Raw genomic sequence first — 23985 nt, forward strand, 5'->3', positions numbered from 1 at the left:
TAATTCTACCCTGAGGTGGAAAAAAAATCACTAATAAATGAATGCATTATTTACATTATACAATAAAGGAACTGCTGTGCAGTTAATTTTAAATTAAAATTAAAGGGGAAAAAATCACTATTTCTAAATGTTCCTCTATCTTAGGCTCCTTAGGGTTTTGTTCCTTTTTCCTAATCGCAGTCAACTGTTCTCTATCCCAGAGACACACGTAAAGATACAGAGGCCAGAATCTAATACAGTATTATTAGCTGTGCTTGAAAATAACAGTTTCAGTAGAGGCTGTGGCTAGTGGCAAATCATATACTAGCACATGGACCATCCTGGGTTCAGTAGCAGGTTGTGGGAAATAATTTTTTTTCTCTGTCTGAGCCCCTGGAGAATTGCTTTGTGTCAGAGTAAGCAGTTCTGAGCAGGGCTTTTTTTCAGCAGGAACGCGGGGGAACGGAGTTCCAGAATCTCTTGAAAATGGTCACATGGCTGGTGGCCCCGCCCCCTGATCTCCAGACAGAGGGGAGTTTAGATTGCCATCCGCACCGCCGAGAGGCGTAGAGGGGAATCTAAATTCCTCTCTGTCTGGAGATCAGGGGGTGGGGCCACCAGCCATGTGACCATTTTCTCCAAGGGCAACCCACTGAGTTCCACCACCTCTTTCCCCAGAAAAAAAGCCCTGGTTCTGAGCTAGATGAACAAATGGTTTGACTTAGTATAAAGCAGCTTGTTCATATGTTCATATGTTCATATGACCTGAACTTTTCTAACTCTGTAATGGATTGTGGTCCAAGAGAGTGACTAATGTTTATGTGTGAGCTGTAATATTGACCAGAGTGAATCATCAACCACTCTAAAGTAACCAGACAAATGCACCACTCTTGACAACCAGTTCCCCTGCCTATTAATGTTGTCTTAATAAACGAGTGTGTAAATTAATTGAGCTGCTGGGTCAGGAAGTTTCTGGCTCACCAGCAACATTTTACAAAGCAGTCCCCCCCAAAAGTTGTCAACTTTGTTGGGAAGTAACTTGTTTGAATAATGAGACAACTGCATGCTGTTGCAGTTAGAATGTTGGACTAGGATTTGGGAGAGTGCTTGGAATTCCCACTCTGCCATAGAAGCTCATTGGGTGACTTTGGGCTACTCACCTACCTCCTGTTTCTAGGAGGAGGGGCGAATTGATCCTGCTGGGGAGAAAGGGGAGTATGAATATCTAAAATAAATAATAGAACTAGAATTATATATTATGCATTTATCATATAGCAGCCAAAGTTAAAACATTTTTAAGTGCCATTGACTTCTGTAGCTGAGATTCAAACATGTTGTTTATTCATCTAAGGAAATAAAAATGCTTGATTAGACCACCAATAGTCACTCCACACACTTTCTCTGTGGTAGCCCCCACCTTATAGAATTACCTGCCTGAGGAGGTCATGAAAGCTTCCACTCTCTTGGCTTTCCACAAAGTATACAAGACTGAATTATTCAGGAGGGTTTTATTCTTAGAGCTGTTTCATAAGAAGTAGCTCAAAAAGACACCTTGGTAAAGGTCAGGGACTGTAGACTAGGCTATTGGGTACTTTCCTCTGATGTAGATACACTCCTGTTGAGTAGTTTGATGTTGCTAAAGATGTCATTTTAATTACTTGCTCTTTAATTTAGAAAGGTTTCATCTATGTGTTTGACTTCAGAATAATAACATTCCATTTATATACTACCCTTCAGGACAATTTAACACCTACTCAGAGCGGTTTACAAACTATGTTGTTATTATCCCCACAACACTCACCCTGTGAGGTGGGTGGGGCTGAGAGAACTCCAGAGAGCTGTGACTTACTCAAGGTTACCCAGCTGTCTTCAAGTGGAGGAGAGGGGAATCAAACCCTGCTCTCCAGATTAGAGTCCCATCGCTCTTCTTAACCACTACACCAAACTGGCTCTCATGCCAGTTTTCAAATTTACAGCTACCATACTCTTGTATGATAACAGTGAGAAAGGCAGATTATAAATAAACAACAATAACAATAATTGCAATATCAACCAGAAGAAATGCGGCATGACTGTAAAGCCTATGCACATTCTACCAAAACCAAGCACTGAATAATATAAAATAAATAACTGTATTTATAAAACCACATTTTCAGAGCAGCAGATCCCAGTAATGTATTTATTGCGGATCTTTACTTACTTCCCTCTGCCTCCTCTTCTCCTTCAGTCTACTGTGTCCTATCTACCATCTCTTTTCCCACATTCCCTGACTTTACCATCACCTTGTGGTATCCTTCAGTCCTCCATGGGTGCCTTTAACTCTTGCTTGTCACCAGTTCCAAGTCACTTCCTAGTTATCCAGAACTGTGCATCTGGCTGGATGTTTTTAAAAATGGAGAAAAAAGATGTTTCAACCCTTTTGTTTTTAAGCCTTTTGTCTGCTCTAATTTCAAGAGTCCTGCAGGCATATTCTAGGTTTCAAATAGGAACATACATGACAACTTTATCAATCTTGCACTCATACAATTAAAATAAATAAATCGTTTTGCTCTATTTCTACCACAGTTGCTGGTAGCTCCTTTCTTGTGGAAGCCAACAGTCCCTGCCCCTTATATTCAGGTTGGCAAGAACGGCTGTGAGCTGGACATGAGCCATTGCAAGGCAGGTAGGGGCCATCATGAACTGGAAGCCCCTGCCCTGTACAAAGTAGGTAGGCACAAGCCAGGTGGAAACCTTGGTGAGACAATTTAAGAAAGATATATAAAAGCTGGAATGCAGCAAAGGAGGGCAGCAAAGGAGGGCAGCAAAGATGGTGAGGGGGTCTGGAGACCAAGTCCTATGAGGAAAGGTTGAACAAGCTCAGACTGTTTAGCCTGGCAAGGAGATGACTGAGAGGTGATACGATAACCAACTTCAAGTACTTGAAGGGCTGTCATATAGAGGATGGTGCGGAGTTGTTTTCTGCTGCCCCAGGTCAGACTAGAACCAATCGCTTGAAATTAAATCAAAAGAGTTTTCAGCTAAACATTAGGAAGAACTTCCTGACAGTAAGAGTGGTCCATCAGTGGAACAGGCTTCCTAAGGAGGTGGTGGGCTCTCCTTCTTTGGAGGTTTTTAAGCAGAGGCTAGTGACCGTCTGACAGCAATGCTTATTCTATGAACCTAGGCAGATCATGAGAGGGTGGGCGGGAAAGGTTACATCAAGGCTTAGTTCTCGTGGTCCTTCTTTTGTGTCCAGGGTAAGGCCGATCGCCACTTTCCAGGCTAGTTTGGCTAGGGATCCTGACAGTGTTTTGCCATCTTCTAGGCATGGAGCAGGGGTCACTGGAGGTGTGGTGGGTTGTGAATTTCCTGCATTGTGCAAGGGGTTGGACTAGATGACCCTAGATAGCCCTTTCACCCCTATGATTCTTTTATTCCTTCTTCCCTCTCTCAGGGGGTACAGGGCTGTGGACAGGTGATCTTCCTCTTTCCCTTTTCCCCTCTGTTGGGGAGGCAGAATGGGAAAGGATCCCTTTTCCAGGGCTGTTTTGGCCTCCCCGTCCACCATTTTCCCTTCCAATCTCTTTGATTTCTGCATGTCCAGTGTTTCACAGGTTTTTTTAACTTAGACCTCTTACTTAATTAAAGCTACTTTCTGAGGCCCAAGCCCAGTATTAGTAATTAGTTACACTCATGAATATGTAGAGATCTTTGTACATGCACTCTGCTCCAGTGTGTGAGAATCAGTGGACCGGGATATCAATTCTACAGTGTCACTAAAAGGAATAGACAAGGTATCTTTGCAACCTCCCTAAAGCCACACACAGAAAAATATAATAGCAAAGTAGTGTGTTGTTCTGAACTCCTGTTTCCCTTAAACTCACTGCTATGATGAAGCATTAAGTTTTCAGTAATATCCAGGAATCCAGGAACACTGAAGGCCATTGACACTTTACAAAGACTTCATGTTTGTTGGGTGACATTATTATGACTTTGAATCAGACATTCAGTGGGAGCTTTGTGCCTCCAAGATTCACATATGCCCTTTTCTCCTTGCAACTGAAGTGCAAGGGTAGAAGAGGTTGCAGTCTTCCTCTGCATTCATTTTTCTACTCCTTAAGCCACTCAGTAGAGCCCCTATTGGCTCAATTGCAAAACTTACATGCAGCCACGTAAGTAATGTTATTTTGCAAATGGAGCCAATAGTGGCTCCATGCGGGTACTCTGTGGAGATAAGAACCTCATTTAGTTTCTTCTGCCCATGTGCCCCAGTTATGAGGCAACGGGGGCATGTGTGACTCTGAGATACACCAAACTCCAGTTCAATATCTGACTCTTAATCCCTGTGTTGTCATCCAACCAACACAAGAACTTTAGCCCTGTTCGCACATTACAGTGACTGCATCTACAACCTGCTTGTAACTGTGTTCATCTGTTTATAAGAAAGAGCCAATGCATGTTAGCTTTGCAAATGAAACCAAGGACCAGTACCTGGATAAATGTGGAGTTTTAATCACTCATCAGTCTGGACAGCCCAATCCAAAATGAGGCCATTCCAATGTAGTCTGTATATGATTCCCCCTGCCCCCCAAATTTCTGGTTAATGGCACTACTAAACAAGCTGTGCTGGAAGATTCCATCTCAACATAGTCTGGGAAAGCCATGTGGAAATGGCCAGTAAATGCTACTGATAGCCTTGTTTCATCATTAAAACAGACAGACACACTCTGGGTTCATATCCTTATTCTTTGACACATTAGTTAATCTTCAGCCTAGGAGTGTGCAATCCAGATCCAGGATTCAGGAAAAGAGCCAATTTTTCCCAATGCAGCTACATCCAGCTTTACCAAATCAAATCAGAATACTGGATCTGATCTGGAAATCCAGATCCAGAGCCCTGGATAAATCTGAGTTAATTATGATTTATCTGGGAAAACTGCTTCAGCCTCAGGCTGGCACCTTTGTAGGCTTTTTCTGCATTTTTTTCCAAGAAGGGGAGACGGGAGGGGGAGTGAGACAGGGAGGGGGGGGGGTGAGTGGCCAATCTGTGCAGGAGCTCTTTTGCCTACCTGGCTGCTGTGAGTGACACTAGTTCAATTGGGCTAAGTGACCCTTGCTTCAGTTTGATTTAGCTGGAATTTGCTGTTTTGACATGATTCTCTGGTTTGATGTAAGTCTTTGCTTCACTTTGGTTCTGGGGGAATTCCATTCCCTTGCTTCAGTTTTGTTCTGTTGAGCTTTCTCTGGGTCGATCTTGTATTTGGGAGTTTACCTTGGCCATGGCAGCCTTGCCCCAGTGCATTTTGGCCTGAGAGCCAGCTTTGACTTCTTTTCTGCCATAGGAAACAATGGAGAGTGCCTGTGGGCATCTTGCTCAGGGGACACTTGGATAGTGGCTGATTCCGTACACGTTGGATAATGCACTTCCAATCCTCTTTAGAGATCATTTGGAACTGAATTCTTCATGTGTGAAACAAAAAATCCACTTCCAAATGATTGCTAAAGTGCATTGTGAAAGTGCATTATCCAATGTGTGCAGAATCAGCCAGTGTGTGTGGGGGGGTGGGGTGGGGGGAGACTTCAGTTTGGTTCTGTTGGGCTTTCTGTGTGTTGGAGTTGCATTTGAGAGAGTGTCTTGGCCATGGAAGCCCAGCCTTTCCCAGTGTGTTTCTGCAGTGGGAGTCAGCTTTGACTTTTTCCCCACAGGAAACAATGGTAGTAGTAGTTTATTTTCACGGTCAATGACCAGCAATTGACAAAGACACCATTAAAAGTACCACAGAGGAAGATAAAACATCAATAAAATCATTCACAATACATGAGTAAAATCATTCTTAGTACAATAGTGTAAGATTAAAATTCTCGGTGGTACAATAAAACCATTCACTTAGCCACTAAGGATTTCCTAATCCTTGAAGCAATCCAGCCAAATCTGGCTACCTGAAGCGTGATCTTAGGGTGTCTATCTGAAAAGAGACCCCTCAAAATACATATCCTTTGGCTGCGTGTAAAGGGCAAAGTTGAGGAGAAAGGGAGGGATTTACGAAGATTACTGTACACCTTGCAATCAAATATAATATGTTCTAATGATTCTATCCCTTCCTCGCAGCAGGGACAAATCCTTTCCTCATAGGGTTTTTTTTAAAACTTCCCTTCGAGGACAGCCGAGGGAAAAGCATCCAGTTGCATTAGTGTAAAAATTCGCCTATATTCCTGATTTGATAGAGGAGGTAAGGCATAGGCGTTACCCTATTAGGGGGCTCCAAGAGATCTCGCCATTTCTCTGTTCCAATTATGTCATATTGCCTTGCAATATCTGATAACCTCTGTTTTACTATATCCTAAGCTTTTTCGTAGCCCATAGAGCACAGGTATTGTTTAGAAAGACCGTGTAGAAGTAACTTCTTGTCCAGTGCCCTAAGCCATGGGGGGGGGGGCAAAGGAATCCAATAACATTAGACTCGTCAGCCTTTTGGGAAAAAATACTAATTTTAGCCAATACAGGATTACTGCAATCCACAACCTTGCCTCTACTGTAATCATGCCAGTTTCAATTCTGATAAGTGCATTTGGAACACCATGGCACACTTGTAAGATTGTTCTCAGAAATTTAGGTTGAACTATGTCCACTTCTTTAGATTTGAGGTGACATTTATTGGGGCTCCATAGGTAAGCTGAGAGAGGGATTTAGCCTTGAATAATCTAAGGGCAGCAGTCAGACATTTACCTCCTTTATGCCAATAGAATTTTTGAATTGCCCCTGAGCTTCTTTCGGCCTCCAAGGTATTATATTATATTATATTATATTATATTATATTATATTATATTATATTATATTATATTATATTATATTATATTATATTATATTATATTATATTATATTATATTATATTATATTATATTATTATATTTATATTAACCGTTCTTTGGCTATTAGCCTGGAAAAAGACGCCCAAGTACTTGAAGTATGAAACTTGTTAGTAGTGGAGTTTAAAGACCAGTGATAAGTTTTGGGGGTCTTATTTTTTGCAAAGGCCATAACTTTTGTTTTAGAATAGTTGACCTCTAAATTGTTTTGTTAGCAATATTGGGCAAAAGAGCCCATAGCTCTCCTGAGACCAATTGAGAGCAAAACAGCATCATCAGCATAAAGAAGCACCCCTATATGTTTGTCACCTAGCCTTGGAGGATGGAATTCAGGTCTATTTATGTGTGTAACCAGATCATTGATATAAAAATTAAAAAGGAGGGGCACAAGAAGACATCCCTGTTTGACCCCCGTCGGTTCTGATGGAGTCCATAAGATGACCTTGGGGGGGGTGCACTTAACCCTTATAGATGTATGATTATACAGAGCCTGAATTATAAACAATAGACATTTGTCAATGCTTGTGGACCTTAGTTTATCTCATAATATAGCTCTGGAAACTGAATCAAAGGCTGATTTCAGGTCCAGAAAGGCAGCAGAGTGACACACTTGAGTTGGAAGAGTATTTTGCAATCAGATGGTCTAGCAACATACATTGGTCTAAAGTGGAACAACCCTCCCTAAATCCAGCCTGTTCTTCTGCTAAATAGGATTAGTCTTCCAGCCAATCTCTAAATTTCCATAAAAGATGTCTTGCATAGAGTTTGCTTATTATACTGAGCAAGCTGATTGGCCTGTAGTTATTAGGGTCATCTTTGTTACCTTTTTTGTAAAGAGAGATTATGACAGCAACCCCCCAGTCTTTAGGGATTTTCCCAGATTGATCAATTTGTGTGAAATAGTGAGGCCAAGACAGGAGCCCACCTAGGAAACAATGGAGAGTGGCTGGAGTCTCCTTGTTCAGAGGTCCAGAGAATTGGATCTTTGGTCCAATCTTCCTGAAATTTGGGGTGTCTTTAGAAGACAATGGAGTTTGCTTGAAAAATGACACCCCCCCCCCAGTCCTCCAATTGTCCCCTGATAGGTTTCCTCATAGAAAATAATGGCTCAATAAATTCAGCATTCTCTAATCTTGCTGAATCAGATTAGAGAATCTTACCTAGATTTAAGGTAACCTGAATTCCCCCCCCCCCCGAAACCTGTATCCATCCAGATTTCCTAGATTTTTTTTTTTTTAGTGTACACCTTGGGCAGATCACCAGCACACATGGCCATCAGTACATTATCAGCAGATCCACCAAGGAAGCTGACCAAACATAATGTAGTGGTGCTGATTTAGTTGTTAGTTATAGAATTTAAAAGAAGAAATATAATTGCTCAATCTTTATTAGCAATTATTACAGGAACAGGGTAGAACCAGAAACAACAGGTTAAAATTAAAGCAAAAGAGTTTTCGGCTAAACATTAGGAAGAACTTCCTGACAGAGCAGTTCCTCATTGGAACATAATTCCTCAGGTGGTGGTGGGCTCTCCTTCCTTGGAGGTATTTTAGAAGAGGCTTGATGGCTATCTGACAGCAATGATGATTCTTTGACTCAATATGAATGCAAGCAGAATGGGAGAGGGAGGGCATGAAGGGTTGAGCTGGTGCTAGGCTCTTGAGGTGCGTTCTAACATGCCAATCTCCACTTTGGGGTCAGGAGGAAATTTTCCTCCAGGCCAGATTGGCTGGGTATCCTGGAGTTTTTTTGTCGTCTTCTGGGCATAGAGTAGGGGCCACTGAGGGAGTGGGAGGGGAGGTAGCTATGAGTTTCCTGCATTGTGCAGAGGGCTAAATGACCCTTTGGGTCCCTTCCAGCTCTGTGTTTCTACAGTCTTTGTTTTCTCTTTAATTCAATAGGTGGTTCATTGTCAAACTATTCTGTGGGTCTACCCTAGATCCAAATCCACACAAACAAGCTGTCATATTGTGGCCACTCAAAAGCCTAGTTGCTGTGTGTTCAACCGTTCTCATTAGGAACTTGCCACTACTAAGTCCACCATGTCACTGTAAAGCAGAGTTGGCATTTCTGTTGCCTTAGTGAAAATTGAACTTTGTGTCACAAGCAGCTATACACAAACTATTTATTCCATGGTGAGGCCTCTGTGCAGTAGCAGCTTAAAGTAGTTGCAACATAGTGTTACCCTAAAAGGGGCGGGGTCTCCTTGTGAGTTGGGGGAATTAGCATTCAAGGAGATGCAGCAGGAGGGGGTAACTGTGATATCTCCACCGATGTATACCAGGATTGTTCCCTTAGTGAATGCTTTTTATTAAAGGAATGGTAAATGCAAATGCACAGAAATTCACACACAGCATAAACACAATTAGGGCTAACTAGAAAATCAGGAATGAAGAGAGAGAGGTTCATGACAGGGTGATATTTACCAGTCTAGGAGAGAGAGGATGTCTATAGAGGCAGCAGGGTGAGTGGTCAGTGCTTCGTGGCAAGAAGAAGGCTCAGACATGCATCTGAGGATATGCATATGGATCCAAGGAACACACACGGAGCACATGGCTGGCGGCAGCCTAATTACAGAGCAAAACATATCCTTGGGCAGAATTATGTCTTCTGCTCCCGAAACAATAGCTTGGAGGCTTGCCCAGAGGTGAAACAATAAAGTGGAAAAGGCTTGATTATCCATTTCTGAGAGGAACTATAGGTGAGAAGGGTGCTTGATGTCCCACAATTGCCAGATGGGAAGGGCTTATCAGGTCCCCGAATAGCCCTAATTGGGAAGGGTGTTGATGAGATAAAGCAGGAGCTCCTGGAAGACTGCTTCTCTTGGGCACGGAGGGGTAGTTAGTCAGCCTGTCACACCTTCTGGCAATTTTCCAACTCCTGCCTGGGTTGGCATCTGTTTGCCTGGCTAGGCAGTGCACTGTGCTTAAGGCACATGAGGAAAAAGGGGTCTGTGATATTCCATAGTCATAAACTGCCCTTTCAGCAAAGAGAAGGGATATGACTCTAACAATGGATGCTATTTACAAGTGTCTAAATGGAGGGACTCAGGAGCATTTAGAAGCTAATATTACCCTAGAATTGCCTTTCTTCCCAGAGACAAGGAGGTTACTTGACATTAATAATTATATAATTATATTATAAATAATACTAATATCTTGCCTTAAGCTATCATCCAGAACTATTACTTTTACTTAATTTATAAAAGCAGTTAAATTAAACTATGCAGAAATATCCCCACCCCACACCCGAATTCACTTCTCATATAATGGCTTTTAATTTGATATATCTACTTGATATAGCTACTTGATACATTTTATTGTTGAAAATTCAGTGATCTTTTTGTCTTGAGATATAGGCAGACATATAGGTAAATAGCTACATATGAGATCTAAAAATGGTTATACATCATAGACAACTAGGTAGATAAACCGTATGTCATTCTAAGCAAAGTTGCACCCTTCTATTGAAGTAAGTGGGTTTAGAAAGGTGTAACTCTGTTTAAAATGATGCTAAATAGGATCATCAGCCTCCAGGTGATGGCTGGAGATTTCCCAGAATTATAGAATTTCCAAGTGACAGAGATCAGTTCCCTTGGAGAAAATGGCTGTTTTGAAAGATGGTCTCTATAGCCAATGTGGCTCCATGTGTGTAGTCTGTGGAGATAAAAACCTCATTTAGCTTCTTCTGCTGGAAACTCTGTGATAACCATGTGGTAATTCACCATAGCAGAAGGACTGGCAGCCCTAACTGTCACTCTGCATCTGATTACACTGTTCAGGGCTGCCATCCCCCTGGTGGGGGAAAGGGATCCCCCACCCCAGCTGCCTCTTCCTGCCACCAGTCACCTGGCCCAGTTGGGGTGGGAGAGAACCAGGAACTTAACCAGCGAAACACTGATGTCACTTCCCTTGTGCCCAGAAATGATGTCAGCACATTGCTGGATAAAGTCCTAGTATTTGGGCCAACACTATAGAGTTTTTACCCAAATACCAGAGTAGTGTTAGTGTGCTGCTGGTAACGTCCTTACATCAAAAGTAAGCACAGCCAGTAAATCTGTTTGCCACACCCTGTGGTCCCCTCTTCTGGTTGCCAGGGGAACTGGCAACCCTGGCAATGTTAGTCACTTGCCCCACAGTGAACAAAAGAATAATTCCCAAAATGAATGAATGAAAAATAGTTTTGTACAGTAATAATATTGTAATAATGTTGTGTAATATAGTCTGATGAAAACCAGCAATTAGCAAGATGAAAATTATTACTTATTTTACTTCTTGATACTGATGTGTTGCCGGCTTGGATAAATCACATTTAGCCCTGTTGCCGTCCTACAAATTATCTTGAAACTGGGGAACTGCAAGCCGAGTGTTGGTCTCTGATTCCTTCTGTTCTTGTTTTATTTGCTGCAGACACACTATGAAAATGGAGAGTACATTATCAGGCAAGGTGCTCGAGGGGACACTTTCTTCATAATCAGCAAAGGCAAGGTAAGTTCTTGCGACACTGTCTTCTAAGCAAATGTCATGTGCAATGGTTGCATTTTATGGGAACACAGCATAATCTATTGCTTCTTCTCATGCAGGGCCAACCAAGTTGCAATACTTAATTGTATTGTATTGGTAATGTTGATGATGGAGACTGGCCTCTCCAACTTGAAAGAGAGCTGCTTGCATACTGTGGTCCTTGGGACTTTTCCTACAGGGATCGCAGAGATGAATAACTGTTAGAACTAAATTTCATATGACATTTTCCAAATGTGACCCCTGTGAATGATCCCAGATCTGTGCAAAAATTGAAGTACAGTGGCTTTGATCCAACACAGCACAGTGGCCAGGGCTGGCTCCAGCATTGCTGGCACCCGAGGCAGCTTAAGGGCTGCTGCTGCACTCATGTGCGCCAGACTAAGTGATGACGTCACTGCTTGTGATGTCATCATGCAGGGCTGGGTGCATGCATGGGGGGCCTTCCAGCCCTCCTGTTCAGTTGCTTTGCGGGCCAGGCACAGCTGGCTGCCCTGGCCGCCAGCTACGCCTGGCCTGCAGAGCAACTGAATGGAAGGCTGCCCCATGTTGCTGCCGCCAGCATGTGCTCCTGGCCAGGTGCAGCAGCTGTGGGCCAGATGCAGCAGGCGGCCATGGTGGCGCGTGGCGGCATGCATCCTCCCAGCCCTCCCAGCCTGAGGGAAATCCTCCCCTCAGATGGTTGCAATTCACCCCTGCAGACTACAGCAAAGTCCTTGCTAATGCTGCCTCCCAACAAAGTGACAACAGAGGGGGCGAGGGGGGAGGGGCAGAGGACCCTAGGTAGGCCAGAGGCCTATAGGGGCTGGGCCTCACCCTGCTTCAGCCCTCCGGACTGATAGACAACAAGCCCCAAATGTAAATAAGAAAAAGTCCCTGCCAAACCACTGAGCCTGGCGCTAGGCCCTGGCTCTCATCCTGGAGTTTAAAGGTAGCAAGCAGGGGAATAACACAGCTTTTCCAAGGCAACTACTGCTGCCTAGACCTGAGGGCTTTCAATAAAAACAGCCTCAGAGCAGCTCGGCTTGAAGTGTGCTCTGCTCAGGCCGAGCTCAAGGCAACTGCAGGGGAGCAGGGGCAGAGCTGCCTCATAAGGCTCTTGGCTCTGCCCCGTCCTTAATCCCCAGATTGGCTGGGAAGTTGTCTGTCAGCTCTTCCTCCTGTGAGGAGGCAAAAGGTGGCCCCTGGCCTTAAAGAGCTATACTGCTGGCTGGGTAGGCTGAATTGGCAGGCTACAGCTGGTACAGAATTCTGTGGGCTGTAATGGATAAGTTGCAGAGAAGACATTACTCCAGTTCTGGCTCGGCTAAATGGTTTGTTTCTTGCCCAGTTCATGGATGCTCCTTAGATGCTTTAGGATTCATCTCCACTGGTTTTCTTTGGTCAGTTGAAGTCTTATTCCAGATCTCCTTTTTGCTGCTTTTTGATCTGTTCTGTGCTTGTTCACAGGTGGTGACCACTTGACCACTTTGTGAACTTCTTTCACAGAATAATCCCCTGCACCCACCCATTTGCCTGCTTAAAATTTCGTTTTTATAGTGCCATTTTTGTTGGATCACATGGTGTGATTTGTACTTGTTTTTCTGTTGCTTTAATTTTAATGATTTTATTTTGCTCTGTTTTAATGTTATTATATTTTAAATGTTTCATTTAACCGCAGTGTCCTTACTCTGAGCTACATTCTCCGTGTGCAGTTCTTCTAGCAGTCATTTGTTGACTAAGACCTTGGCTTTAAATATTTGCTTAGTGTGGAGGCAAAGTGGAATTAGCGAAGACTTCAGTAATGCTAACTAAACATCACAGCACTAGCATTGGATAGTCACTTTAGCTGTAAGAATAAGTAATAGAAATCTGTTAGAAGATAATAAAGCAGAAGCCTTCCTTTCTTATAAATAAGCTTTATACTATAGTCTCAGAAGTCAAGTCTATGTGAAGATATGTGAGATATCTGCTCATACAAAATCAACTGAAAACTCAGAGTTCACACCATTAAATATAAAGTCTAGAATGAGGCTAAAATTATGACTCAGCTCAGACATCACACAAAACCATGATTTAATTTTAACCATAGGGTTTTGGGTGAATACCAGAGTGCCACCTGGTTTGAAGATGTCATTGTACAAGGGACACTGATTCGTGACCTCTCCTCCCCACCTTGCTGGACAATTCCCTTCTGCTATCCAGCTGAGTGGTGGCAGAAAAACTAAGTGGAGGTTTTGAGCTGACAGAGGGAAGCTGGCAGCCCTATTGTTCAGGTAGACAATTCTTAAATGTTTCAGTGATGTGGTGACTACAATAAAGCATTTATTCAGTATTTTCCCCCAATACTGCTCTTGAACCTATCTCAATATTAGTTGCACCAACCTTTTAAGGCAGCTTAAGGCTGGTGCTCCCATGTTACAAATAGGAGCTGCAGATGAGGAGCTTGCCAAAGGCCACTGAAATTATTCATTATTGAGTTGACATTTGAACAGGGGACTTTTCCAGCTGGTACCTGACTTAACCTCTACGTTATAGCTTGTCAAAACTGATAGTCTATTTTTATCATTCTTCTCAATATCTCTGATCAGGTAAATGTTACTCGTGAAGATTCTCCAGGGGAAGATCCAATCTTTCTCCGTACATTAGGAAAAGGAGATTGGTTTGGAGAAAAAGCCCTCCAGGGGTAAGTATTAAACGTTATCTAGATGCACAATAAAGATTTGTTTGGAGTAATGTTTAAAGAATAGTTTATACATCCTGAGCTGGTGAAAAATCAGCAGCATCAAAAGCAACACTTTAATAGAAGCTGTGCTAAGATTTCTTTCATACTGTTTGTAAGACTGTCTAATCACTTTTGTGTCTTTACGGTAATACTGAATTTTGTTAAGAGACCAACAGGGAAATCCTAAGCATTGACTTCAGTGGACTTAGAGATGGTGAGGGGAGATCTGTTTAGGAATATGCTTAATTCATAAAATACTTAATATACTCACAGTACTTAAACAGTAGGGTCAGGGAAACAGGTGCAAAGTGAAAACAGACCTTTTTCAGCGTTGGAAGTTGTGCAGTGTGGTAGTCTGCAAATAGATTATTATATTACTTACTTTGCATGCTTTACTTGAATTTGAGATAAATGAAAAAGGCACAGTATTTTAAAACTGCTGTTTTATGATATCTTAAGAATTAAGTCTGTTGATTGCAATCCTATGTGTACTCATTTAGAAAAAACAACAAATGAACAAATAGCACTTCTGAGAGTCTGATTCGATGAGACTTTAAAAATAGGTGGGGTTGGGGAAACCCCCAAGCCAGCTCAAGTTTAATAGGTAACCTAGCACTCACTTTAAAAATGGCGTGTGTGGGAGGCCAAATCTGTTCCCAAATGTGACATGGCAGCAGGAGGGGCTTAATCATGCCCCCCTTCCACCCTGTGCATTTTTGCAAGCAGAAAAAGTCAGTAAAACAAACAGCCCACCCCCAGATGATTTGGTCCCCCACACTATTTTTAAGGTGTGCAAGGTTACATATTAAACACAAGTTGGATTGGGCTGCCCCCCAACTCTACTCACATGTATAGTACAACGTCTCATCTAATCAGACCCTGAGTTGTCATGCACAGAAGAAACAGTATCTCCCAAGGTAAAATTTTAGTTATAGAATTCTGTTGATATGGGTAGGAAATATATATAACACATAGTCCTACAAAATAATCCCAGTATACAGTCTGTAAAGCATATAGATTTCTAGTCTACATTTATTCCCTTACTAGCAACAAAGCCCGTTGCAGGAAAAAATACAAGGGGCTCTAGAAAGGGGATGGCAGGCAGGCATTCTCTCATCCTCCATTACTGATCCAGGCCGGATGAAGGTGGGGGGGGGCATAGCCACCTCCTCTGCACCTGATCCTGGCTGAGTGAAGGGAGGTGGGCATTACCACCTGTTCCACTCCTGATCCTGGCTGAGTGAAGGGGGGTGGGCATTGCCTCATGCTCTACTCCTGATCCCGGCTAGGTGAAGTAGAGGGCAGGCATTACCTACTGTTCTGTGCCTAATCCCAGATGGGTGAAGGGGGATGAACATTGCCTCAAGCTCCACTTCTTATCCCAGCTGGGTGAAGGGGGAGGGCATTGCCACCTGCTCCGCTTCTGATTCTGGCTAGGTGAAGGGGGATGGGCATTTCCTCCTGCTCTGCAGCTGATCTCGGCTGGATGAAAGGGCATGAATGTTGTCACCTTCTCCGCTCATGATACTATCTAGGTGAAGGCAGGGGCAGGCATTGCCACCTGCTTCACTCCTGATCCCACTTGGATGATGGCAGGGTGCGGGCATGCCACCTGCTTCAGTCCTGATCCCACCTGGATGATGACGGGGTGCAGACACTGCCACCTGCTCCGTTCTTGATCTTGGTTGGGTGAAGGGGGGAGTGGGCATTGCCACCTGCTTTGCTCCTGGTTCAAGCTGGGTGAAGAGGGGATGGGCATTTCTACCTGCTCCACTCCTGATCCCCTCTGGGTGATAATGGGGAGTAGGCATTGCCACCTACTCCACTCCTGATCACAGCTGGGTGAAGGTAGAGAGTAGGTATTGCCCCCTGGTCCACGCATGATCCCAGCTGGATAGATGATGGGCAGGCCTTGCCACCTGCTCTGCTCCTGATCCCAGCTGGGTGTGGGTGGTGGGCGGGCATTACCACCTGCTCCCATCCTGATCCTAGCTGGGTGAATGCAGGGGGTGGGCATGGACACCTGTTCCACTCCTGATCTCAACTGGGTCAATGCGGGGGGCAGGCATTGCCACATGCTCCCTTCCTGATCCCAGATGGATGGGCAGGCAGGCATTGTTACCTGCTCTGCTCCTGATCCCAGCTGGGTGAAGAAGGGGAGCGGGTATTGCCACCTTCTCCCCTCCTGATCCCAGCTGGGTGAAGGGAGACGGACATTGCTACCTGCTTTGCTCCTGATCCCAACTGGGTGAAGACAGGGGGTAGGCATTGCCACCTGCTCTGCTCCTAATTCCAGCTGGGTGAAGACAGAGGGTGGGCATTGCCACCTGCTCTGCTCCTGATTCCAGCTGGGTGAAGGTGGGAGATTTTGCCAACTACTCTGCTCCTGATCCCTGCTAGGTGAAGGTGGGGGAGGGAAGGCATTGCTGCCTGCTCCATGCCTGATCCTGGCATGTGCTCTCTGGAGATCTGGCTACCTCATCTAGGCTTCCTTCCACAGCAGCGCCCTCTGATGGCGCACCAGGGTAGGAAGTGAATTGTTGTGAATGCGCTTAGCCTTTTATATAGTAGGATAAACAAATCTTCATTATATTAACAAGAATTTGTCACATTTTAGAAGTACAGGCTAAATTAATCAGTTTTAAGAAAGGCCAGATATTTATACTGGAAGGATTAATTCTTCGAAGCAGTTAGTATTAATATTGCTTATTCCACAGTGCTAGCTCTTGGCTTTATATCCCCAAGGCTAAAATCGTGGGACTGCATTAAAAAAATTGGAATCGAATTAACAAATTTATTAACAAGCAACTGCACAGATAATTTGTATATATTAAAGTACTCCACTCCAAATACGTCAAATTGTCACATTCTTATACTCTGTCATAGCTTGATCCCTATCTACTGAAGGTCCAGTTGGTGATGCCATCCCATTCCACAGGGGTGTGGGCCTATGAAGATGGTCCGCCACCAGTGGTTTACAAATCTGTTTGGTTTCCAAATTTTTCTGCCGGATTTGGGAGCATCAGTGACAGCTCAATTGAGTCCTTGATGAAGCTTGGAGATCCAGGCTGTCTGGAACAGTAGACGAGGTGGTTCCCTGAAGATCACTCCTTGCTTGCCTAACAATGTGATTTAGTTCAACAATTCTTGTAGGAGATTTGCTTAACCTCAGTTTGAGCAATGACTTTCAGTGATTGCCTCTCAACCTTTAGAAGGGATTGTTAGAGGAGTATAAATAGGGTTACCAACTCTGGATGGAAAATTCCTGGAGATCCGGGGATGGAGCCTGATTTCTGTCACCTGAAGATAAATTGTTATCATGGGAGAGCTCCAAGCCCTTCCCCCCAGAGGTTGGCAACCCTAATTAAAACCATTTCTGGCTAAATTCTGTAGTGTGTGCTACAGTTTCCAGTTTAGACGATAGTTGTCAGATTATTTTTGTCATTGTTGGCTTCTTGAGAGTGTCCTGTGAGTTCTCTGTCATTTTGCCTTTGGGGCTTGCATATCAGTAAAACTGTTTTGACTGAGCTGGTTATGTGGACTGGTTTTACTGATGTTATCTCTGTGTGTGTTTCATTGTATTGTTTTTATTGACTTGTGTAAGCTACTTTGAGTGTAGTTAGAAGTGGGGCAAAAATACCTTGGTTTGAAATTAAGGTGAAACACTGATATTATTTATTAGCTTAATCATAAAACTACACTCTGTCTAAAAGTACATAGCTGAGCATTTGTAAGACCCATATTACTAGCACATTTGTTAAGTGTGAGCATGATTTGATTTCAGCAATATAGGTTAAATGACTGAAATATATTTACATGTCAATAAAATGTGCTGCTGAATAGGAGTCCAAGATAAACAGCTGGCATATTGTTTCACAGATCTGATCTTTTTTCTTCCACCTGCACTTTAGCATTTAAAGACAAAGCTTAAAAGCCTGTTCGGCATTTTAGCCATATGTTATCCATTGATTCCCTTATTGAATGAAACCTTCATCTAGGACTCTGAATATTGTTAAAATTTTTAAAATTAATATTCCAGCTTTGGGAGTCCACAGGCATGCATATTCATAACACACAATGCGTCTCCTGTTTCTGGACAGAAAAAATGATTAAATTTGGCTGTGCCTTCAATATTTTTATGTGCTTTTATTTATTTATATAACGTACCACTTCCTATATATTTTCAAAGCATTGTAAAAACAGTAAGTTCAACATAACAAATAACTGTGGTATCTTCATAGAAGCCTAGTGGAGCAAGAAGAATTTAGAGGACTTTGTAAGATGCTTGTACTATTATGTAGTCTATAGCAGAAGTTCTGTTCTGCAATATACAGGCCATCTCAGGAGGTCTCGCCCCAGCATCTCAGAAATTTGGCTTCATTTTCTCTCTTTTTAAAATAAAGCAGGAATTCCAAGTTGAACCCAGCAGATAAATAGGTGCATGTATAGAGCAATATAGAACAGTACTCTTTGTCACTTCCATGATTCATGTCATTTAAGGGTTTATAGATGAATCCCAGAATCTCAACAGTACAGTTGCTTCAATACATGTTAAGTATTATATTCACATCTCGTGTTCCCATCAAAAGAACCATGGTGGTATTATGTAGGCATTCAAGTTTTCAAATAGCTTTCAAGGGCATCTCTATGCAAAATATGACAGTAGTAAAATCTAGAGGTTCTGAAGACTGTAATAATGTTGAGACTTCAGTGGTCCCTGCTGGCTGTGACCTTACATTATTTCATCTATGTTCGTACGTCGTGCTCTTGAAGGACTTTTTGCTCACTAATGATAATGGAGAAGGACTCCTTGCTCACTAATGATAATGGAGAAGATATGTGTATAGGAGCCCTGTGAACGAATTGCCTATGAAACTTTGTAGTACATTCACAGTATTTGCATGTATCTATTGCCAGTTATACAGACTGAAAAAAAAATGTACAGAACAATATAGCAATCCTGGGGGTATCTATTGGTTGACTAATGCCCATAATATTTTCTTTTGGTCATCTAGACAACAGAAACACAATAGTAGGCATGATCCAGTCGGACTTTAAATCTTACTGGTTCTAATGGAACAATTTATCATGTACTTAATGTTTCAACTGAAATTAAATTTAGGACAATGCATGGCTGGTTTATATTGCCCATGTGTGGGGTTTACTGAATTAATGTTGTATTTATTCAGATAACCAGTATGTAATGTTTTCTGCAGTAGGATTTCAGCAGAAGACTTTGTTGAAGCTGTTTTGAATATTGCCTCCGATATGCTGTGAAACACCTGTTTGAATCTGTTAACTTAAATGTAGTTTAATCCATTAACCACAAGAGGTAGCTGTTTTTATGTGACTGAAATATACTACTGATTTCAGGGGAACTATAACTAGGTGTTCATGCTGAACACCTAGCGATTCAGTTATCTAGGTAACCTAGCTGAAAAGAAAGGAGAAAAATACTATTTTAATATGCAGAATTCGTTTCTCCAGTCATATTGATTTTTCTATTAAAGTCCACTTCCCATTCATTTTCCATAGATAACATTTATGATTCACACTATTATGAATAATTCACGCACATGTTAAGTTAGTTGAGCAATCATTGATAATACAATACAGTAATTACGTGCCTGGTTTCAGTACATTTTATACAAAATGTGAAATATTATGAGAGTTTGTAAAGATTCAGCCTACAGTCTCTCAGGCATTTGTAGCACGAAACACACAGTTCTCTGCTGTGAAGAGAATTGGGTGAAGTGAAGCATAGCTTAGTTGCTAGATGTTTCTCCCCTCATGATGAGGCCTGATCCCACCATCTCATCTCCCATAGAAGGTATTGAACTGCAGGTACAGGGAGACAAAAATATCAGGAACGATATCTTAGTTGTGGAGTTTTCTACATTGAATTTATCATACTGAGAAAGGAGAAGGGCAAAGAATTCACACAAAGAATTCCTACCTTTGTATAAACACATACTTTCCGCCCATGATAGTTTGCAGGCTCATACACAAAGTACAGTTTCAGCAGCAGAGCTTTTCATGCAATAAACTCATTCAGCTCAGTGAGGGCAAATGAAAGCCGATTGCTTTGTCCTTGCTCTTGGTGGCTTTTTCTGGAGGCAGAATATCTTCAGTTTCTTATACATTAACTACATTTCCTATAGTGCACATGTGCTTCATGCTGTCACAAGCTGTCCTCTAATGGCCCACAGAACATGTTTTTTCTGAATCCAAAACTGTCATGCTGGTGAACGAGGTTTCACCTCGGGTGTATGTTACTGCACAATTAAATGGTGATGTCATTCCAATTCAGGAAGAAAAGCCAAGAATTAAGTAGAACTCCAAGTGCACCAAACTGTATCATGGGAAAAATAAAAGAAGCTGAAAAAGAGTGCCTCATTTTGGATTTGCTAGTCTCTTTCCAAACTTGAGATGCACCTTTTGTCTTGGCTCCAGAGCTTGTTTTTTTAAAGCAATCCTGTATCTGAAATTCAGAGAATAATACTCAGTCAGTGTTGCAGCGCAAGTTTGTGTTCACTCAATAAGAGTGTTGCATTACTGTTGACAGGAGCAAAGCTGACACATTTGCTCAAGCAGTTACCTGGGCGGCTGGTCTTTTTAGGAGTTTTGACCTGCACCAGGAAGAGCCTCCTTTGCAATATTGCAATTTGCAATATTGAAGAAGATGCCATCTTTTGCGTGGGTTGCATTTGCTGCAGTCTAGCATCCTCCCTCAAACTCAGTCTTGAAGATCATTACTTTAATGCAGGCGTGCAGCCCTTTGATGTGAAAAAATGACTTAGGACAGCTATGGGTGAAAGGAAGGGGGATGGTGGCTTTTGTAAGAAATAATGGTGCAGAGTTTTCAGCAAGGACAGCCTGGCTTGTCGGTTTTAGTGGATAATATTCCTGTAGGGATATATTTGATTTTGATTCATGGAGTTTAGCAGAAATGTGCATTGGTCATAATGAGAATGCACACACTCCAGTGTTTAGCTCTATAAAATAGTTTACTACATAAAGGATAAAAGGTTACATTGGAATAAAATAAGAAATGCCTTACTAGCTACATCTTGCTAGCTTCTAGACTAGAGACTGGAAAAAGACTGACTGAACTAAGAGCAATAAAACTTCAGTATATTTTTCTACTTAATTGCTCCCCCCCAATAAACTAGTTGTCCAATAGAAAATCCTAATTCTACTTCATTAAGAATAGATTTCCCTTTCTTTGGCAAGAATCCTCACTTGAAGCCTAAGTGGTTACATGCAAATAGGTTTACTAAGTAACACAGACAGTTTAACTCTTTCATGACTGAACATAAACACTTGCCGTTTCCCAACAATTCCAAGCACTATTCACAGTTTTTGTTAATAACATTCTAGGTAGACGCTGAAGTAACTCAACCGAAGCATTGATGGTTCTTATAGCTGCTTCTCATGAGATGTTTTGGTACTCAGGTACTTGAATACACAATTAATACTTATTTTGTCCAGAGTGAACAGTGCCTGCACGCATGGTTTCCCCCCGCCCCTTTCAACCAAATGCAGGTTGGGACTCCATTCTTGTGGCTGCCACTCACATGTATTTAAAGGGTATAGCTTCAACTTACACATGTTTGCCCCCTTCGTTAGCTAAAACAACATGTAAATGTAATTTGGTAGCTGTGTCTTCAGAAGAAAAGGGTTAGACCCCATGGAACATTTCTACTTATGCAAGAACTCTTATGTGAGTGAAGCACAAGAAAGTTGTTGAAAGTAGCCCTTGCACTATGTCAATTTGATTGTGTCCGAAGTTCCAGTTCCACTACACAAGACGTAACACAAGGTATATTTTAGCACCCCATGATAATGACCGCCTTTGATCAAATCATACAGCAGTACCAAATTGAACTGAAATGACTGCGTCAAATAGCAGCCTTTTGATTTCTGTACACAGCATCACTGATTGGAATGAAAAACCAGCACTTGATCTTACAGTAGCTCTTGTACAAATGGAACTCTGTTGAGTAAAATTCCTCTTCTGCTAATCCCTGGTGGGATCCAACTCAGTCTTTTTGCTGATGGTTTTGAAATACTACCCACACTAGCAAACTCTGAGCCATGGGCCGAGTACACACACCTCAGCCAATTGTCCTTCTTTTGTCTTATCTTCATTTCTCAGAAAGAAATGATGCCTTCCAGCCTTCTTCTCAGATGAGATGGGAAGCTCTGTTGATGGCAAGTTTAACTTTTTCTGTTGGATGAAGTTGATCTACTTTGACCCTTTTGTAACATTGGAAAAATGCACTGATCCATTCTGTTTGCTGACCTATACAATTTTTCTTAGAAATTCTCATTAATACCCTTCTGTCCAGTGCTTCTGCTGTGCTGCTTCAAGCACGACATTTTCCATTAGCTACTTTATATGATCTGATAAATACATTCAGTGTGTTATGTATCGTTATCAAACTTGGGTAACTTAAATTAATGCTGTAGTGGTCTTTTGTGTGATCTGTATGCAGACAAAGGAGAAGAAAATTTCTGCAGGAGCATCCCAGAAACTAGACTAAGAGGAGCTGTTTACGTTCTATGCCTTTCTATAGGACACGCCATTTGCCTTGCACTTTCTAGCCTTCCTCTCACCCAATGTTTCCTGCATTTCTTTGTACTCATAATTACAATAAGAGATGGTATGAGAACTTACGTTCAATAGCAAGAAATGACGCATGTTACAAAGTTAGTGTATCTTTAGCTCTTGAATCTATACAAAATGGTGTGGGTTGTAAGGGAAGCCAAAGACACTCAAAATACTCAGTTCTGAGTATTTTGAAGAAGAAAACCTTTGCTTGGGAATCAATGTGTGCTAAAAGCACTAATGCATTGTGGCTTTGGTGGTACTGCTGGTTTTTATATTTCTGATTTTGCAAGTGCACCTGTGTTAATTATTTAACAGCACAAAGAGAATGATTAAATTCTAGTCTTGGCTCTCCTCTGATCTCAGATCAAGACCAAGTGCAGTCTTCCCACCACAGAGACAGAAGAGTTCAAGGGTATTCCTTTTCCTCACGCAGACCAAGAGCCAAATCAGGGCTAGACTACTGTAATGCTCTCTAGATAGGCCTCCTCTTAATGTCAACACAGATACTCCAGTTTGTGCAGAGCACCTCAGCTTATTTATTATCAAGAGCTAGGAGGCATATTACTCTCATTTTGCAGTCACTCCATTGGCTACCTATCAGAGCCAAACTACAAGTGACATTGTTGTTTCACGCCTGAAAAGGTATGTGTGTGTGTGGGGGGGGGGGGACAAAATCTCCTGGGGATGCCACACATGCTCCCAGGATTGGGGACTCATGACAATTTTAAAAGAACTAAAAATGTTTCTAAAATGGTGTTGACGGCCACAGAATGGACTTGTACCTACTGTCCTTGGAGTTTGGCTCTCAGTTGCCAGGCTTAATTCAAGGTATTGGCTATCACATACAAAGCCTTTCATGGCCTTAGTGCCTCATATCTGTGGGACCACCTGTCTCCTCATGCTCCACTGTGGAAGCAGGGCATTCTGCAGGTGCCACCTTTGAAAAGAGCAAAATCAGCAGCTGTCCATATATGTGCATTCTCTATTATGGCCCCATATTTATGGAATGGTATGATTGATGAAATTAGGAGGGTTCCCACTCTCCTGGCTTTCTTCAAACTATGCAAAACTGAATTATTCAGAAGGGCTATTTTATACACGTAGCAGAGCTGTGCACTAAAGAAATTGTTCAGAAAAATGCTTTGGTTAAAGGACGGGCTGTGGACTATACTACTGTGCAGTTCTGTGTTGTTTAATATGCCATGTTTAATTGCTTATGCTTTGTTTCAGCATTGTTTCAGTTCTGTATCAGATTTCTGTTTGTATTCAAGTTTCTGCAATCCATACCCTATTGCATTTATTATTGAATGTCTGAACCA

General features: G+C 42.2%; 1 protein-coding gene across 1 annotated transcript in view; it reads left to right on the forward strand.

The window, feature by feature from the left end:
* The window catches only part of LOC129332771 (cGMP-dependent protein kinase 1-like), a 692061-nt gene extending 678044 nt beyond the window's left edge, over nucleotides 1-14017 (forward strand). The window contains exons 6-7 of the mRNA XM_054984010.1: nucleotides 11238-11315; nucleotides 13919-14017. Coding sequence (XP_054839985.1) covers nucleotides 11238-11315; nucleotides 13919-14017 — 177 coding nt within the window. The remainder of the gene's footprint in view (nucleotides 1-11237; nucleotides 11316-13918) is intronic.
* The last annotated feature ends 9968 nt before the right edge of the window (nucleotides 14018-23985 follow it).

This window comes from Eublepharis macularius, chromosome 6 (assembly GCF_028583425.1).
Source record: "Eublepharis macularius isolate TG4126 chromosome 6, MPM_Emac_v1.0, whole genome shotgun sequence".
In the NCBI taxonomy this organism is placed as follows: Eukaryota; Metazoa; Chordata; class Lepidosauria; order Squamata; family Eublepharidae; genus Eublepharis; species Eublepharis macularius.